This window comes from Dasypus novemcinctus, chromosome 3 (assembly GCF_030445035.2).
Source record: "Dasypus novemcinctus isolate mDasNov1 chromosome 3, mDasNov1.1.hap2, whole genome shotgun sequence".
Lineage (NCBI taxonomy): Eukaryota > Metazoa > Chordata > Mammalia > Cingulata > Dasypodidae > Dasypus > Dasypus novemcinctus.
Window position 1 is genome coordinate 129,864,389 of NC_080675.1, and position 21,045 is coordinate 129,885,433.

General features: G+C 35.2%; 1 protein-coding gene across 3 annotated transcripts in view; it reads right to left on the minus strand.

Annotated features, from left to right (window-relative positions):
• MNS1 (meiosis specific nuclear structural 1) overlaps nucleotides 1-21,045 on the minus strand; it is a 64,353-nt gene that overhangs the window by 8,654 nt on the left and 34,654 nt on the right. For 2 of the 3 annotated variants that reach the window (XM_004468327.5, XM_023591686.3), the window contains exons 4-8: nucleotides 16,324-16,426; nucleotides 13,640-13,869; nucleotides 11,762-11,978; nucleotides 11,558-11,665; nucleotides 4,603-4,860 (exon numbers count right to left, since the gene is read on the minus strand). In XM_004468327.5, coding sequence (XP_004468384.2) covers nucleotides 4,603-4,860; nucleotides 11,558-11,665; nucleotides 11,762-11,978; nucleotides 13,640-13,869; nucleotides 16,324-16,426 — 916 coding nt within the window. The remainder of the gene's footprint in view (nucleotides 1-4,602; nucleotides 4,861-11,557; nucleotides 11,666-11,761; nucleotides 11,979-13,639; nucleotides 13,870-16,323; nucleotides 16,427-21,045) is intronic. The other variant, XM_058294245.2, reaches the window with a different exon arrangement.

The window sequence follows — 21,045 nt, forward strand, 5'->3', positions numbered from 1 at the left end:
CCTCTGGTCAAATCAGTAATCTGACCTCACACCTGGAGAAACTAGAAAAATGAAAGCACAGGAAGTGAGCAGAGAAAATGAATAATAAATATCAGAGTGGAGATAAAACAATAGAAAAACAATAGCAAGAATATACAAAGTCAAAAGTTGGTTCTTTGAAAAGATCAATAAAACTGACAAGCTTTTAGCTAGACTGATAAAATATATAAAGGATGCAAATAAAAATGAGAAATCAAAAGGGGGGATGTCAACTGACTTAAGGATATAAAAAGGATTATAAAATGACATGAACAACTGTATGCCAAGATCAATAAAATTGATAAGCCTTTAGCTACACTGATAAAAAAAATCTTCTTTGGAGATATATATATATATCACTAATAAGCTCATGAAAAATGCTCAACAGCAACAGGCAATAGGGAAACGCAAATCAAAACCACAATCAGATACCACCTCATACCCATTAGAATGGCTATTTTTGAAAAATCAGAAAACAAAAGTGCTGACAAGGATACACAGAAATAGGAACCCTAGTACCTTTCTTGGTGACAAATGTATGGGGAACAGGCCCATCCCTCTCAGAGCAATGGGATGGCAACCTAACTCTCCCCAATCACAAGGGAATGCGCTCCATCCTCTGTAGCCTGGGGTTGCTCCCTGAACAACAGGCTGGAACATTCACCCTCTTCAAACACCAGGGCAAACTCAACCCTTCCAAACACATGGGTGGGGTCCCTCTCTTGACCCAAGGAGATGTCTTAATTCCAGACCTCAGCTTCCATGGTTTTCCTCTTAAAGCAGTTTCCCTTCCTTCTCTCCCCTCCATGTTCCTTTTAGTCTAGGCTGACAGTGGGCTGTTCATACAGATCTCACAAAAACTTGTTGGTTTAGTATGCAGGAAGCAGAGTTCAAGCCATTAGACAGTAACAATTTCCATAAATCTATTTTGAATAACTGCATTTTCAATCCTTACTTACACATTCCAACTTTAGTTAATTCCTCAAATGGGGCACTATTATCTGGGAGCTTGCTTTCCGGAGGCTTGGAATTTCCAGAATCAGTGTCTGTTTTTTGTTTGGTTTTCTTTTGCTCAACAATTCAGTTCTCAGCTTATCTCTTTCCTCTTGTATTTTGCTATAAGCTGCAAGGAGAAACCAGGCTGCATTCTCCAAGTTTACTTTTGAAAGCTCTTCAGTTTACTGTCTAGGCTCATCACTTTCAAACTCTGCCTTCCATATAATATCAGGAGTCAATCTTGCTAAGTTCTCTGCAACTTTGAAACACAGATCGCCTTTCCTCCAGTTTCCAATAGTTTCATCATTTCCTTCTAAGGCCTTATCAGAAATAACTTTAGGCTCCATATTCCTACCAACAACCTCCTCAAAGCAATCTAGGCCTTTTCCATCAAGCATTCACAATTCCTCCAAAAAATACTCCTTACCCATTTATAAAACAGTTCCAGCACTTTTGGTAATTGCAAAAGCACAACCCCACTCCCAGTACCAAGGTCTGTATAGTTTGTCAAAGGGGTGCAGATGCAAAGTGCCAGAAACATATTAGCTTTTATAAAGTGTATTTATTTGGTAAAAGAGCTTACAGTTACAAGGCTCTAAAGAGTCTAACTCAAGGTTGCTTTCTCACCAAGTGAGTTACCATATGTTGAAGCAAGATGGTTGCTGAGCTCTGCCAGGTCTCTCTTCAGGGCTTTAGCTGTTTGAGCCATCTCCTTTGTGTCACATGACAAAGTTCTCTCCTCTGGCATCTATACAGATCTCTCCCCATGTAGAGACTCAACCTGAGTCACGCCTTACTGACATCACTGAATCAAAGCCCTAATATTAACAGATAATTGAATCAAGGGCCCCTCAACTGAATCCAATTTAATCAAAGGTTATCACACCCAGAACAGATCAGTTTACAAACATAATCTCTTTTTGAGATTCATAAATAATCTCAAACTGCCACATCCTCCTTCTACCCTTATTAGAATGTTTTCTAAGACTCAGTCATTGGCTCTCGTTACAGTATGATTGTTTCTCATTATAATATGTTTCTCTTTGGAAGAATCATCTTGGCTTGAACCAATCTGTGCTACTTGATTCCAGGTCTATATTTTTAAGACAAACTTGTCCTAATCTTTACTCTTTTATTTCACTGCCTACAGATATTTTCTACTTGCATTTCTATTTCAAATTCAGCATGCTGAAAACTTAAGTCTTATAGCTCCAACTCAAAAAATAGCACCTGTACTCTTTGAGTTTCTCGTATTTGAAACTTTGGAGATATTTTGACTCCTTCATCTATTCTACTCTATCTAGTCAAAAAAATCATTCAGTTCTCATCTATTCTTCCTTTTAAAATGTTTAAATTCTCTCTCCTCCCATTTTTCTGTTAATAACCTATCCCAGGTCCTCATCAACTCACACCTGAACTACTACTTACTCTATGTCTATCATTCAAGTTTCTCAACGTGGTACAGTCCCATATGCTGCCAATTTAGACTAACCTCCATCTCATGTATTTCCAGATAAACTCACATGGTTCTGCCATAATACCTGTATTATATAATTACCAAGTTACACAATATCAAGTTCTATAAATATTTACATTGCACATTTAAAAAATGTACTCTTAGCATACCATGGAGTTTTTGTACATCATTCAGTCTTATTCACTAATAGTTTTGTGTATTTATACCTTATTTTCTGAATTATTCTGAATTATTTTCTGAATTATTAGAAGCTCCTAAAATGAGACTTATTTGTTTTGTTTCCCTCACTAATACTCAGCAGAATACAGCAGGATTGCTTCTTATACCTTTATACTTTAGAATGCTATTGGCATATTTTTTAAGGAATCCTAGGATTCCTTAAAATTCTGGGATTTCTTTTTGTCCACCCATGGAGCAAAAGATCATCAGTATATTAATTAATTAATTAATACCAGCTCTGTCACTTACCTGCTATGACATATTGGGCAGTGTGTATAATCTATGACCAGTTTCCACATCTATAAAATGGGGATAGTAATTGTACCTAACTTGAAGGATTGAAAGTTAAAAGGTACTATCTTGCTATTAGTTGTAATGAACTTAGAATAGTGAATGACATATAATAAATGCTCAATAAATGTTAATTGGTTACTATCACCTTTTTTATTTTCTAGAAATATTTACCATATGCCTAATCTGTGCCTTCATTTTTAAGGGGTCCTTTTATCTTTTCAAAGAACTGATACATCTATTATCTCATTTTGTTCTTAAAGCACAACAATCTAGTGAGGAAGATAATACAGGTATTATCTCAATTTTATGGATGAAACATAAATAAACCATGGTGTCCAAAGTCACAAGCCTAGTTCTCTCTCCAGCTCTTAAATCTACATTTCCAACCATCTACTAGAAATCTTCCCATGAACCTCAAAATCATGAAGATGGAATTATATACCTCCTCAAAATCTACTTTTCTTTCTATATTTTCTTTCTTAAAGAAATCAGCACTCACTCATTAAAATGGAAGTGATACTATTATATTAGTAGAAGTAGACCTAATTCTTCTGTCACCTCTCCAGAACTAACTGGTCACCAAGTACCATCAATTCTATCTTCTTTTTTTTTTTTTTAATAGTGTATTTTTATTTTTATTTATTTACTCCCCCCCCCCCCCGCCCCCGGTTGTCTGTTCTCTGTGTCTATTTGCTGTGTCTTGTTTCTTTGTCTGCTTCTGTTGTTGTCAGCGGCATGGGAAGTGTGGGTGGTGCCATTCCTGGGCTGGCTGCACTTTCTCTCGCGCTGGGCGGCTCTCCTTACGGGGCGCACTCCTTGCGCGTGGGGCTCCCCTACGCAGGGGACACCCCTGCGTGGCACGGCATATCTTTGCGTGCATCAGCACTGTGCGTGGGCCAGCCCCACACAGGTCAAGGAGGCCCGGGGTTTGAACCGCGGACCTCCCATGTGGTAGACGGACGCCCTAACCACTGGGCCAAGTCCATTTCCCCAATTCTATCTTCTTAATGTCTCTCGGATGTATCTCTTCTCTACTTGTTTGAGCTTTCAGCACCAAGTCTCCAGTCTTCCTCCCTCTCCCAAGGTCTAGGTTTAATATTGCTACTCAAGTCATCTTTCAAAATGCAGATCTTATCATGTAGCTTTCCTAATTCTTCAATGGTTCCTCTCTTCAATTCTATAAGATAAAGTCCACCATCTTTAAAATAGCAGCTGGGACATTCACAATCTGCCTCTCCTTTCTCCCGGACAACACACCCATACCTGTATCTTTATGATGTTGTCACATTTACTTGACATATCTTCATAATTATTGTTTTTATATATTTTTCTTACACAAGACTATAAATTCATAGGTGACATAGAATTAGTCATATTTATCATTACATTCTCAATACCAATCAGTGTTTGGCACATACAATGAATCCATAAATATATTTTAATGCATTAATAAATGATCAAAAGTTTATATAAGTGTAGACAGATGCATAACCTTGTCTGGCACATAAAATGTTCTCAGTAAATGTTTAGTGGATGAATAAGAGAGTTCAATGCTGTTCAATGATAATGACCAAAATAAACCCAAAGCTTTTTCTTACTTTGTCTGCAAGAAACTGGTTGCGACGTTCTTCAATAAGTTTTTCCACAGCCCTCCTGTGTTCTAGTTGCTTCATTCTTTGTTTTTGAGCATTCATAAATTCAATTCGATCATCCTCAGCAAGCTTAGCTAGCATGGTTTTTCTAAAGATCTCCTCTTCCTCTTTTGCAGCCTGTAGTACTAATTCCTTCAAGGCCATTTGCTCTTCAAAATTTTGCTTCATTTCCTTTTGCTTTCTCAGTTTCCTTTCTTCTTCTTCCTATAACAACAGTGCAGCAAAAAGCTAATTCAGTAACTCTCTCTTTATATCTGATTTCTAAGGTTATGGTTTGGTTAAGCTTAGAGTTACAATATGAAATAATAAAAACTAAAAAATTAAGGCTTTTCAAGACAACTTTGTCCCACTTTTAAAACTACCTGGATAAAGGACATACCTTTGGATTGCATTCTATTGTTTTAAAATTTTAAATTATAAATATTTACCATTTTATTTCTGTACTAAGAATTAACACATAATTGTATTCTGAATAGAGTGGATATAAAACTTTTTGTTTTGCACACCTGACCTGTGATCAGTGATGCTGTACCATGTATGACTCATTCTAAGAATCTTGCCTAAAACTATTGTCCAGACCATTGGTAAGTATTTTTCAATTTCCAACTTCTCTCCTTTCAATTTACCCATCTCTACTTTTTGAATTTTTTCCATTCTTAAAAATTCTTTAAAATTTACAAACAATACAACTTATGACAATCAAGTTTTAGAAAGAAATCCAAATTTTCAGCAGTTAAAATCTTTTCCTATAGCTTTTATTTCCCCATTTATTATGAATTTTTTTTTAAATTTTAAAGAATTTTAGTGATCACCAATACATCTAATACCTAGACTCTATCAATAACATTTTACCATTACTGCTTTATCATATATATCAATTGATGTAGATTTTAAATCCTTCTCTAATATCATCAACTTTTCCCAATTCTAATGGGAGCTCAAGGCAGGTCAATATCCTCCAAGAATTCAAAATATTGCCTTAACACCAGGCATTAGCCAGAGTTCTTACTTACAGATAAAAGAATCTACTCTAACTAATTTAAGCAAAATGGATTAACAACAGGCTGCTAGGTACCATACAGAATTTCCAGGAGGGCCGGGGAACCAAGCTGCCATCCCATTGCTGAAATTCCTTCATGGTTACTCTACCATAGCTACCCCAAATGATCTGATCTTTTTTTCTATATCTGGCTGTTATCTCATTTTGTTCACTTCTACTTCCATACCTTTGAGTTGGGGAGTAGAGGGGTTGGGCAGGTGGAAAAGGGTGGTAACTGCTAGAAAAAAAAACCTAAATCATATGAAGAATACTCTCTTTTATAGGAAGTCTGAGAAATGTATTTTTAATTTTCTAGTCTTTATAACATAGTAAGACAAAATTTTAAAAAGGGTAGGAGTGGGTTTTAAGTGGGCCAACCTGAAGTATCAGCTATAGCATCTTTGTTCATTATATTCTATAATGAGTCCTCAAACTTTGTTTTTTTTTCATCTACCAATATCTAATCCCCTTTTCAAATCCTATCTCCTCCATAAAGTCTTTTCAAGTCACTCCAACCAATGCTCATCTCTCTGGCCTCTTACAGCACTTCATTTGTCCATCACATATTTCATATATATATGGCTTAAGTCCTCACTGAAAAATAAATTCCTAGAGGGTATATCTTATTTTTCTTTGGGATGCTAGGCATATGGTGTTTTTATAATACATATCATGTATTATACAGAAATCAAAAGGCTCATTAAGGTAGAGATACTGTCTCATTTATCCTTGAATTCCTCCGGAACTTATCATAGTATCCAATAATGTAACTTTCAACATGGTGGGTATAAGCTTACCACCTTTCCAGTTATTTGCAATTTTCCTCCATTTCCTCTTTGTTCCCTTTTCCACTTTCCCTGCCCTTAAATAAAAAATTATCCTCTTTATTGGCTTATCAACTGAACTATGTTTTAATTTCTTTTTAGTATTGTCTTAATGCAGAAAGAGAAAACTGTGTTTGAGTACTGACTTTTTCACCTACTAACTTTATAACATCAGCAAAGAACTAAAGACTTTTAAGCCTCTGTTCCTATATCTGTAAAATGAGGGTTAATAATCTATTACCTCATAGGGCTGTTATTAAAAAATTAAATGTGATAATCCAGATTATGCATTCAGCACAGTCCTTGGTACATAATGAGTAACCAATAAATGATAGTTATTATTTTATTATTTTGTGTTGTGCTTTATGAGGGTGGCATCCTTGGTATTTTTTCTTGTCCTTTGTTACATATTTTGCTTTATTTGCAGATAGAAATCCTATTTATAAAAACATACTTTAACCTATATTTCCCTTATTTTCAAAGTCACAGTCAAATGGTAATTTAGGATTCTCACCTTTTATGGGAAAATTAGTTTCTCTTTCTTTTCCTTATACTTTGTCACAAAATTTTCTCCAATTCTTTGATAATTTAATATGTGGTTATAAAGCCATCTTATTGAAATCTCTAAATATATAAAAATTATTTAAGAGCTTTGTTTGGCTTCTACATTCTGTTTTGTAACTATATAAGAGTTGGTTATATTATCCTCTTACTGAATTTGATTTGCTTTTCAACTTAAATATGTAGTCAAATACTTTTTCCTAGCAAAGTCACATGAAGAAAATATTTTCTGAGTTACTGTATATCTCTATATATTTCTTTATATTACATTTACATGTGAAAATATGTTGGCCACGTAATGAATTTTTGGATACTATTTTTCCACAAAATTCATCAAATGCTGCTATGCTATGTTACGGTCTTTAATGACCCTAAAAGAAGATAAATGAGGCCAATCTGATTTTTATACTTTGTAATAAAAGTATAAGTACATTTCCTTTCTGCCTGGATAATACAGAACTGTTTTCCTTTATCCTTGAATTTTAACATTTCAGATTGGATATGTCTAATAATGTTTTAATTAATATTGTCTGTAATTGAATATAAAATAATTTTTCCTTCTAATCCATGAACATGGAATGTCCTTCCATTTATTTAAGTCTTCTTCAGTTTCTTTTAGCAATGTCTTGCAGTTTTCTGAATACAGGTCTTTATGTCTTGGGTTAAGGTTATTCCTAAATATTTGATTGTTTTAATTGCCAGTATAAGTGGAATTTTTTTCTGATTTCTTCCTCAGATTGCACATCAGTAGTGTATAAAAACACTATTGATTTTTGCGTATTACCCTTGTATCCTACCACTTTGCTGAACTCATCTATTAATTCTAGTAGCTTTGTTGTGGATTTTTCAGGTTTTTCTAGATAAAAGATCATGCCATCAGCAAATAGTCAAAGTTTTACTTCTTTCTTTTCTATTTGGGTGCCTTTTATTTCTTAACTCAGGAAAAATCTTATTCTATTGAGTTTTTAGGTATTAATTATGTTTTAAGCCCTTTCCTCAATGTTCAAGTTTACTTCACAATCACTGATATAACTTTCTAGTGTCAATTCATTCATTACTGTGAAAAAGAAGATTAAATTCTGCTGCAGTAATTCAGCTTTACTACATTTTTATTTTAGCCAACCTCTACTTACACATCATCCTGATAACTCTGTCTTGTGATTCCTTAATCATGTTTTAATACAGACTTTTGAAGACATGAACAAATACCTTCTTAAATTTTCTTCAGATTCTTACAGAAAATAATCTTGTACCATATGCCCTTCTTTGTAGCATGTAGGGAAATATACCCTCTTCCCTAATGTTATAGTAGCTCTGGTGATTTGGAGCTATATACCCTAGTAAAATATGTTCTTAAACTTATTCATTCCTGTAGAGGTATGATCTCTTATAAATAGGGGCTTTTGATGAGGTTACTTCAGTTAAGGTATGGCCCAGCTGAATCAAGATGTATCTTCATCTATTACTGAAGACTTTATAGGGAAGTTCAGAGAGACAGGGAGCAGCCAGAAGCTGGAAGTCAGCAGAACCCAGAAGAGAAAAGAGAAGCCAGGAGAGGCCACCATGTGCGTTGTGACAGAAAAGCCAAGGACCAAGGATTGTCAGCAGCATCCTCACAACACCACAGTCCTCTGGAAGAAAGTATCACTCTGTTGACAGCTGATTTTGGACTTCTGGCCTCAAAACCAAAAAATTTTCATGTTTAAGCCAACTTATTGCATGATATTTGTTTTCCTAGCTAGGAAACTAAAACAGTATCTTTTCATAAGTCCCATACTGGTTTCCTTCTGTTACAATGTCCCTAAGTCCTCCCCACCCTTTAGCCACTACCTTGGTAAATGGCAGCTCTTCCCTATTGGATTTAGATGTGAAGGTCAGATGAAATGTGAAAGCCTCTAAGCTTAACGTGCAATGCTTAGTAGTCATTCATTTAGTGTAGGCTGAAGAAGGCTAAACTTGTTCTTTAAGCTAGAAGCAGCAGCAGCTTACAGTTTTTTTTTCAACCATTACCACATGAAAGACCAATCCTCTCCCAGGAAAAAAGTAAATATTTTTCCCCAGGACTTCCCTAACTTCACACACTTATTATGTTCACCACTCTTACTTCCTACCATTCTTCGTAACAGCAGTTACAGTACCCAAATGAGTGAGAATTAGAAAAGTGCAGAAAGAGTGTGGTTGATGGGAAAAGAATGGCAGGGGATATCTTAAGCACTCTAACTGGCTCACAAGACAGCTCCCCTTTCAATGATAGGAGGACAGGATTTTCGCCCTGTTCAGCAAAGCATCTCTATTTAAGCATTAAATGTAGTCAGTCTTTATAGAAATCTCTGAGGAGCCTGTTCTGTTCCAGCTCAGGGGGTAGAATAAATGGTTCATATAGTATAAGAATGTACTTCTCAATATCCGGGGAAATTCCTTATTCTTTTAGTTTCAAGTGCTGTTTCCAGTTTTGCTCTTTATATATTTTTTCAGGAAATGATGAAAAAAGACTTAGGCTTATCAGGCACAGGCTGGTCTACCATCACATTAATCCAGAAAACATTAGTCAACATTTTTGGCATTTGCAATAAGGACCTTATATAAAACTAACAAACTTTTCATTGTTCAGGAATAACTCTATGGCTAAATATGTCTCCATTATTTTCACTTTTCTTACCTGATTCTCCTTACCTCCTACCCTAATTATAAATATTCTCTCTCAAAATGCAGAACACTAAAATTTACATATTTTTTATTCAAGTCCCAACCTTAAGCTATTTAAAGAATGTGGCTTATCATTCCTCTTCCTAATTACCTAACCTCACTTCAAAGAGGACTGTACAGAGCATAGGACTTATATAACACAGGACAAATATGAGAATGTTCTCCTATGAACTGTAACAATTACATAATACTAATATAGGGTATTAATAATCGGGTAGGTTGAGGGGGAAATACACCAAATATAAGATATGGACAACAGTTAGTAGTAGTATTTTGATGATCTCAATCACAGTTTGTAACTAATGTTTCACAACAATTCAACAATGTTGGTGGTGGTTTGATGTATGGGAGGCCCACATGTTAATATGCACATTTGTTTTGCATATCAACTTTTACTATACACTTATTGTTCATGTATGTTCATGTACAAATGATATACTTCAATAAAATTTTATTTTAAAAAAGGAGAATGACAGGAAAAAACAGGAAGACCACTCAACTCTTACCTAAAAATTAATTAGCACATTTCAAAAGGTTAGTCTTTTAAGGAAAGAACTTTTCTTACATACTCTAAAATCTGTTGTGTGCATTTTTTTGCAACAGTTTTGAACTCTACAAAGGAAAATATCTAATGTTGATCTAAGGACTAAATTAGAAATTTTCTAATATACTTGTGAGTCAATAGGTTCTTTATGCTAGTTATAACACAGTAAAAGAGCAAGAAGGTGATTACGTCCTAAGTTTCAGGCAAAATAATTATTTCTACATTTCACTTTCTACTTATAAACCCCAATTTGTTCAAATATTTAAACAAAAAAATAACTATACTTTCAGAATGATAAATTTCCTGTTTCTTTAAATATCTTTTTCATATATATATTTCCTCAACATGGGCACTTCCTCAGGCTATTTCCATGGCTCCAGGTCCATTCTCTTCTAGCTTAGGTTAGCCTGCTACCCATAGAATAAAGTAAAACTGTATAAACACATCATCAGTGGACGGAACAAAATAACTGAGCATATTGACTCTAAGGGAAAGATGCTGCAATCCTTGAAAGATGTAACATGTGAGCAAATGTTTAAGGAACCCTGACATTAAAACGGCGAGGCTTTAATAAATCTCACACATAAGTTTATCTCAATTTTATAAGGTGGTCTGAACCAAGCACCTGTTAATAAATCAGCTTTTATGACCAGAAAAAAAAAAAAATCTGAGTATAGTATGATGAGTATTATTGCAATGACGTAAGGATATATAGTGTGATACCTAAACTGTAGTGAAACTCCAGTGCAGGAATTTTCACTTTGAGTTTTCATTATCATTTGTTATTCTAGCCATAAGAAGAGTAGCTTTCTAGAAAGTAGTGTGCTGCTTCTGATACAGCACCTGACACTACTGTGCTTGCTTGGTTCTGGGACAGGATCCCCGCACTGACCAATTCAAGGGAACACCATTTACATAGACTCAGATGGCTGCCTTAGTGTGAGGAATTCTCATATCTAGGAAAAACTTAAAATCCTGGCACATAATTTCAAACTCCTTTTTAACACTATACCAGCAAATATATTAATGCGATGTATATTTTAACAATCTAGCACACTTCATTGCTTCCCCTATGAATAATAAAAAAATGTCACATACAGTTTACATGATATGAGTATTGGTTGTAAATGGTAATGTAATAGAACATATTAAAAATGCAGCTTCACTGTTTCATTTCAAAATGACAATCTTCTCTATGTAATCATTCTTTCAATTTCTAAAACTTACTTTTTGTTTCCTCTTATTTATTTCATCTTGTTCTTCCTGGTATAATTCTTGTCTCACTTGTTCCAAATCTTCACGTTGCTGTAGCACTTTTTCCAACTTCTGAGTTAGCTATTAGAACACACACATAAATATTTATAGGAACCATATTCTATAACTAATATTTCAAAATCCTCCCATGTTAAAAAAAAATGCTTATTTTAATACCGCATTCTGAAGCTGTAGCCTTTTTTCTTCATTCTCTTGAACTTTTGCCATCCGATCTTCTTCTCTTTGCTGCTGCATTTTGGCAAACTCTATGATTTTTCTGTTTTCTTCTTCCATCTCCTCACGTTTCTTTTTTCTCCAGAGAGCCTGCTCTCTCTGAAACTCTTCTATATACCTTCGAGTTGCGTTCATTTTTTCTAACTTTTGTTGTCTTTCCCTAAAAAGCAATAACAGGTAGTTTTACAGAACCAGAAATAATATAAAAAAATACAAAAGTAATTTCTCTCTAACAATAATAACGTAGGGAAAAGGGCTTTCAGATTTACATATTGTTCATTCATACTCTCAATAAATATTCTGAGTACCTACAATGTGCCACTAAAAATAATGCCATGTGTCAATTTTTTCTGAGTAAAATGCTGCTATGCCTCTCTACCAACCTATTAATAAAGTTTTATGCATGTCATTTCAGAAAGGCCACAATCTATTTACATAAGCCTTGTGACACTATATTTACGCTGACTGCCAAGGAAATCATCAGAGAGTAAGTTCTCTGACATATGATACAGGCATATTTAAGAAAATAGAAGTTTCAGTCATTCAGTCATTTAATCAGCATTTATTAATTATCAGATACCCAGCTAGCAAAGATAAACAGAGAGAGTCTGTTTCTGTAATAATTGCTGTAGCAATTTGATATTCTTTATGAATTCCAAAAATGGATATTGGATTATGTTTGTAAACTGGTCTGTCTGAGGTTTCACTTTTGCTTGATTAAATAATGATTAAGGCTTTGATCGGGCCTTGACAGCAGGACATTGAGTCCCCACCCCCTTGGGACTCACAGATAAAACTACATGGCAGAGCAGAACAGTTAGTTGGAGTTTTGATGCTGAGTTTTGATGTGGAGCCTGGGGAAGGAAAGACACAGAGAAGGAGGACTCAAGGAGTTTTAAGCTGGAGCCTGGGAAGTAAACATACAGGAGAAGAACACAGAGGAATAGAGACAACTCCACGGACATGGCAGAGGACCCAGGAAGAAAGATACTCTACAGGTGTCCTTGTGGAGAGAAGCAAGTTTCAGCCCAGAGAGAACTGAGGCCTGGGGAAAGAGACAAAGCCTAGAGAGCCTGATGGACTATAGCTGATATTGGAAGAAGCTAGGACCACGGAGCCTTAAGAGGAAGATGAAGTCTGAATGTCAGCAGCTATCTTGTGCCAACACGTGGTAAGAGACTTTGGTGAGGGAAGTAATTTATGCTTTATAGCCTGGTAATCATGGGCTTCTACCACAAATAAATAGCTTTTATAAAAGCCAACAGGAAAGTGGATGTGGCTTAAGCTATTGGGCTGTCTACCATATGGGAGGTCCAGAGTTCGATTTCCAGGATCTCCTGGTGAAGGCAAGCTGGCCTGCACGGCAAGCTGGCCTGAGTAGAGAGCTGGAAAAACAAGATGACACAACAAAAAGAACACAGAGGAGAGACAATAAGAGACACAGCAGACCAGGGAGGTGAGGTGGTACAAGAGATTAAGCACCTCTCTCCCACTCTGGAAAGTCCCAGGATCAATTCCTGGTGCCATCTAAAGAGAAGACTAGTAGACACAGAAGAATGCACAGTGAATGGACACAGAGAGCAGACAATGGGAGGTGGGGTGGGGTATAAATAAATAAATAAATAAATAAATCTAAAAAAAAAGCCAACAGATTTCTGATATTTTGCATCAGCACCCCTTTGGTTGACTAACACAATTGCTACCATTTACTGTGTACTCACTATGTATTAGGCCCTGGTCTAGGTGTTTTACTTCTTCATAATAAACTTATAAGTTTAATGTAAATGTTTAGAACATGTAAGAAAGTTGGAATAAACTTACAATTGATCTTCTTCATAGATTTTCCTGACAATTTCATCAATCATGAGTTTATCTTTCAGCAACTGCTCATAAGCTTCCTGTTTTCTCTTTTCTTGTTCTTCAAGTTGTTTCTCTAAGTCATCATAATATTTTGCTTTCATTTTGTTCCGTTTGTCCTCAGCAGCATTTTCTTCCTTCATTACTCTCTCATGTTCTTCCATCATGGTTTTGGCTATTTCAGCATCACGTTTCTGTTATTAAAGCAAAATTCATCTTTCCATTTTCAAATGTGAGTATGGTATGAAAGAATATTTTAAACATATGTAATTCAATATCATAAACCCTGTTACATAAAATAAGTATTTTCAACCATCTAGATAAAAAACAGATAAATCACTGTCGCTTGAAGGATTTGAATGACTAGTCAAACCTGAAAGAGATTTTCCTATTCCTTCACGGTAATATCTGATAAGGATATTCATTTGAAAAGCAATAAGAAAAATTTTAAGTATTTTCTTAATAACTTAACTATTTTAAAAGCACTAGTCATCTTTTTCTTCTACTTATAAACTGCTTTAGGCAATTTTCATAGTTTTTAGCTCACTGGGTCAGCTGCTTTTTGGCATAATAATGGTACTACCTCACACATACAGGGATGCTACTGAATGGCTCCAACCAACTCTTAAGTTTCTCTCAGCCTAAACGTCTTTCCTGTCACTGGCCCTTGAACTCTTCTCTTCTTACCTGTTAAAAGCCCTCTGTAATCACTCTAACTTAAAAGGGTCACATATGTCACTGCATCTGCTTTCTGCAATTTTTAATTTACTCACTTAAGACCATTTCGCTTTGATTTGGAGATAGTCGTGCTTTGTAGACAGGTTAAACCGTATTTCTTTTGAGCATTTTCAAATCATTTAACAAGTTTTCAGACAAATGTATTGGGGCAATTTAAAAAATTACCCTTTACCTTTATGATCACATTTTAAATACTGGAATGGATGGCAGTGTCAAACACAATGGAAGAAATATTAAAATACAAATGCTAAATGCCCTTCCTGATCTAATTGATGCCTTCGGCATATACCCTATTAATGTAATTCTTTATTGCATCTGCTTTTCTTTATTGCATATATTTCTACTAAATCTATATACAATTATGAAATGACAAAAACATTTACATACAAATTACTATATACTTACAGAAATATAATGGTCTCATTTTATGGATGAGGAATTAAGGTTCAGGAAAGTAGAGCCCAAACTAACACCCAGGTATTCTGACAGCTGGTCAAGTCCTAGGAGTATTTGACTTTAATTTTTGTGAATAAGTTTTAATTAGAAAATAGCAGCAGTTCTTTTAGGAGTTAGAAATGTTTACAATTTCCTTGAATAATCTCAATGGTCAGGATAATCAAAACTGCAAACAACTAGTTAAATAGTACATCTATCTTTGAAGGATAAAACTATATGGCTTATAAAATGAAATCTCCCCACTGTCTCCTACCACCTGCCACATCAAAGGCTACTAACTCTTTTAAATAGCATGCTTGTAACCCTTCAGACTTTTCTTATACTAACACAAATGCAGACACACACGTCACACAAATGTGTCATTTATGGACAACATCTAGTCTTATTTGATACTCATACTACATTGCACTGGTTAAGTATTTTGATATCATCCCTATAACCATGTGTGTGAACATATATGTGTATCAATATAGACAATACATATATATCATAAATGTATAACATACAGCTGTTAAAAAATAAAAACGTGGGAATTCTGCACATTTGCCTGATTGTTTTGTAAGTTCACAATGTCTCTAATAAAAAAAATATGCAAAATAAAAATAAAATGGTCTATGATATGTATTATGCTTCAAGTTAATTTTTCTGCAATGAGTGTTTTTTTTTTTTAGCTTATAATATATTGTGGCCTTTTACAAACCAGAAAACATTTATCTCTACTTTTCTTTTTAACAGCTGTATATATTTTTGAAAGGAATCCAGCAGAGAAGGAACTCCACCACAATGTTCTGCATACTAATAGGGAAAGGAAGAAAGGGAACTTAAATACTGCATAACCCCTTATTCAGACCTCCTCCTCCATGCCTGGCCTTCCTGTGAGGTAATGAGAGCGCAAGTGCTCACGTGCACCCTGCTTTTCTCGGCTTTCTAGTGTTTCCTCAGTAGACCCTATTTTATATTTATATTGAATAACACTACTGGTTAGTATGCAGGTATTAGAAATGTAATGGGTAAAAATAGAAACATAAGGAAATTGATGTTTATAAAATAGTAAAGTTTCCTACATAAAATTATAAAAGTTAACTTTTTAAAATATTTTAAAAATAAAGTAAACTTAACATTCTAAAATAACTGATCATGCTAACAACTTGTACTGAATTAGTTTGTCAAAGAATAATCAGCTAGAGGCCATATAGAATGCTGGAAGTTACTGGAATACAGCTGATCATGTTACACACAATCTAATTCTTGGTGTCTCTGAAAGGTTCAAATATAATTAAATAAGAGGAAATTACCCATGATTTTCCATACCTTAAAGACTTGAAAAATATAAAAGTATTTCAGAAATCTAGCAATGTAAATTATAGTATGTAACATTTCCAAAAAGTTGACCTGTTTTTGGTTCTCCAAACAAAGCTGAAATTTTTTAAAACAATGACCAGAAACATGATTACCATTTGTTCATATTTAATGGCATCCTTTTCGGCAATCTGAGCTGCCCTTTCTTTATTCATGTATGCTGCTTTTAATTTCTTCTCCAATTCTCTGAGTTCAATACTGTTAAAAAAAATTTTTTAATTTGAGGAGCATATATTTCTTTACTTTAAAAATAATCTATACCTGAAATTTTGAACATTTTTTCTAAATACACAAAAAACATTTACATCATTGTTTAAATATTTTGAAACCCACTTTTTTCTCCCTTCATTCAAACAAAACTCTGAATAAGACATTATAATTAATTTTGTAGACTAAACAATCCTTTTATTTTCAATAATCACTACTAAAAGTATTTTGCCAGTGCCAGGCTCAGATAAGGGACTTAACAAATACTGGTTTCTACTTCTGTCTAGCTATTTATGCTAGCTGGCTAAAAGAAGAATTAGAGTGGACAGGTTAAAACCTAAGCAAATTACTTAGCGTCTCTTTACCTCAGTTTTATCACCTGTAAAAGAGATAGCTATTAGAATTTAATTAGTGTGTATAAATGGCTTAGAAAAATACCGGTTATGGGAAGCGGACTTGGCCCAGTGAATAGGGCATCCGTCTACCACATGGGAGGTCCGCGGTTCAAACCCCAGGCCTCCTTGACCCGAGTGGAGCTGGCCCATGCACAGTGCTGATGCGCACAAGGAGTGCCGTGCCACGCAAGGGTGTCCCCCCATGTAGGAAAGCCCCACACGCAAGGAGTGTGCCCCATAAGGAGAGGCACCCAGGGCGAAAGAAAGTGCAGCCTACCCGAGAATGGCACTGCACACATAGAGAGCTGACGCAGGAAGATGATGCAACAAAAAGAGACACAGATTCCCGTGCCGCTGACAACAACAGAAGCAGACAAAGAAGAACACACAGCAAATAAACACAGAGAACAGACAACTGGGGTGGGGGTGGGGGTAAGGGGAGAGAAACAAATTTTTTAAAAATCTAAAAAAAAAAAAAAAAAAGAAAAGTACCTGTTACAAAGTAAACACTTTATAAATACTATTTTTTGATGAGGATGATGGAGAGTGAAGATAGGGAAGTTTAATTCACTTCTCAACTTGTTTATTTATCTTTTAAAAAAAAGAAGACTGGCCTGAGATGATCTCTGAACTACTCTGAATCTATATCACTTCCCTAATCTTACTAGAAACAATATACCATACAAAATTTGTCATTTTAATGTCTCAATCATCTTCTGAATATGACAGAATTCTGAATTAAAAGGTCTTTATGTCACTTAGATGAACATCTTAATTCTTATGTAACACAGAAGCACTCACCTAATTACAGACTCAAATTATAAGTACCCCATACCTACAAAGAGATAAAGTCATTAAGGGTCACGGTGAGAAGAGAGATAAATTCCTGGTGTTAAGATATTTTCTTCCCACCTTTAGTGTTACAGGTACAAATGTATATGATGCAAAATTCTCTTCTTTCATAAAAAATAATAATATAAATGATGATTAAGTTTCTAAGTTAGCCTACATATTTCCAATACTAAGAGGCTGAGATATATTTATAAAGGTTTTTGTTGGGGGAAAGTATTAATGCTTATGAACCAATGTGCAAATCTAACCACAATTTATAACCATGCCTCTATGAAAAAGTGTGTATCAAACTCCTAACAACCAACCTGAAAATAAATACCTTCAGTTCAAGGACATGAGCATACATTCTTATTGGATTTTTACCGAGGAGTGAAATTTCTGAATGATAGGGTTGATGGTATTCAAATTATAATGCCGGTTTTCTAATATTGTTTTACGATTCTCCACTCTGCTGTGGTAGCATATAAATGTGGTTTTAATTATATTTCCTTATTATTAATGGGACTGTGACCTTTTTTTTTTTAATGATTTTATTTATTTATTCTCCCCCTCCCCCATTGTTTATGCTCGCTGTCAACCCTGTGTCCATCCGCTGTGTGCTGTTTCTGCTCGTCTTCTCTTTAGGACACACTAGGCACCGAACCTGGGACTTCCCATGTGGGAGAGAGGTGCTCAGTATTTTTCTGCTTTTGTTGTCTCTATCATTGTGTTTCCTCTTTGTGTTTCCTTGTTGCATCATCTTGTTGTCAGCTTGCCACGTCAGCTCATTGCCCCAGCTCGCTGTCCTGATCATCTTCTCCAGGAGGGAGTGGGAACTGAACCTGGGACTGCCTATGTGGTAGTTGGAAGCTCAATCACCTGGGCCACATCTGCTTCCCTGAGACCTTTTTTATATGTTTGAGAGTCATTTGTATATCTTCTTGTGTGAAGGTCCTGTTCAATTTTTTTTTTGCCCATTTTTATACTGGATTATATTTTATTATTGCTTTGAAACACTTTATTTATATATTCTGGATTCAAATCGCTTGTTGGTTATACATGTTGCAATATCTCCCCCCAGTCTGCAGTTACCCTCATAGTGGTTTCTTTAGATGAAAAGAAGTATTCTAATTAACCAAACTTTTTCTTCATTGTTACTGACTATTGGATCCTGTTTAATAAACTTTACCTATCCCACAGACACGAAGATATTTTCTTAGATCATCCTGTGAAAGTTTTGTTGTTTCACCATTCACTTTTGGAAATCAATCCTTCTGGAAATGATTTTTGCATGTGGTGTGGAGTAGAGAATTTTTCTTCCTTGAGTATATCCGAATGACCCATTATCTTTTTATTTAAAGTCTATTTCTGAATGTTCAGCAGTGTCAATTGTGTTATAAAGTAAGTCTGTGTATATGCATGGATAAGTTTCTAGATATTCTATCAGCCTTACCTAACTGAGGTTCCCTAAGATGATTAAGTCTCACAGAAAACTGAGTAACTATATTTTTAATTCTCTCAAAGATGGTACATAGCTATGATTATGATAGAGGCCTAGAAGATAAGTTATTTCACTACATGTAATGGATGCCTTACACAATTAGGGCTTTTCTAGTTGAGAAGGGTTGCTCTATTCTATTCCCACTGGTTTATTTGTTTATCCTTGTACCATCACACTATCTTAATTATTGCAGTTTTAAAACAAGGTCTTATTATCCTGGAGAAAAAGCCTTATTCTGAAATAGATTGAGCCATACTTGCTCCTTTGTATTTCCTTATATATATCAGAATCAGCTTGTCACACTAGACAATAAAACTCTGACAGGATTCTGTCTAGGACTGCAACTAATCTAAGAATCAGTTTGGAAAGAACTGATTTCTTTACAATACTGAGTCTTCAATTCAATGAAAGTAGTTTATCTTTTATTCACTTTGGTTATTAATAAGTCTAGATTTATGGGATCAACTCTCACAAAAACAACAGAAAGTGCAAAAAGCTGTCTGAGGGTGATAGACTGAGAGATGAAGAGCTGAAATTAAAACCGTTAAGTAACTAAACCACATGGTTGAGAACAGCACCCATCCCTCACTCTCAAGGCGAAAAGCCTGGATAAAACCCGTGGCTCACTGCAGACAACTGAGAGGGGAACAGACATCTTCCTTCTTGGGAAGAGGGAGGATGTGGCAGAGGGTGGAGAGTGATTTCACTGCAGTAAATTTGGTGAGCAGAGCCTGCTTTGAATCTAAACTCTCGCCAGACCAAAAACAAGGGCAAGCGGAAGCTGAAACAATTGACTATGTGGGGGGAAAAATTGCTGATAAGCACCATCTGATGGCCAGCCAGAAAACTGCAGGAGAAAATAACTGCTTTTGGGCGTCTCTTGTCTCAAACTCCTGTGGGCAGATCTGCACCCCATTAATGAGTCCCTGGCTCTATTCTGATAACTTAAGCTGGGCAATTTTAAAGACTTAGGATGAACTGAACCAAAAATCAAAGAAGAGCTGTGAAACAAAACCGCTAGAGAGAGAGAAATTGACCTTCAAAGTAAATCCACCAAAATATTCAGATGCTGAACCATCAGCAAAAAATTAGAAACCATACTAACAAAAAGAGATGGCCCAGCCAAAGGAACAAACCAAAAATCCTGATGAGACAGGATTTGAGATGAATAATCAATGATAATCACACAAATCTCCTAAATCAATCCAAGGAGCTGAAGGAAAATATTACTGAAGAGATAAAGGATATTAAGAAGACAATGGGAATGTAAAGAACAATTTGAAAGCCTACAAAGTAAAGTAACAGAGCTTATGCAAATGAAAGGCACAATAGATGGCATTAGTGACGTATCAGAAGCATAACAGCAGATTTGAATTGATGGAGGGCAGAATTAGTGAAACTGAGGATTAAACATCTGAACTTGGAAGACAGAAGAAAAGAAAGAGAAAAGAATGGAAAAACGGAGAGGGTCTCAGGGAATTGAATAACAATTGTAAATGCGAAAACACTGGTGTTAACAGTGTCAAAGAAAAGGAAGAGAACAGAAAAGGGATAGAAAGAATATTTGAAGAAATAATGACCAAAAGTCCCCAACCCTTATAAAAGACATAAATATCAATATCTAAGAAGGAAACACACCCCAAACAGAATAAATCTGAAAAAACCCACTCTGAAAAACTCACTATTTAGAATGACAAATACCAGAAAAAAAGAGAGGATTCTGAAAGTAGCAAGAGAAAAGCACTGCATCACATACAAGGGAACCACAATAAGACTAAGTGCCAATCTCTCATCAGAAACCATGGAGGCAAGAAGAAAGGGGTATGATGTACTTAAGACACTGAAAGAGAAAAATTGCCAGCCAGAAATACTTTATCCAGCAA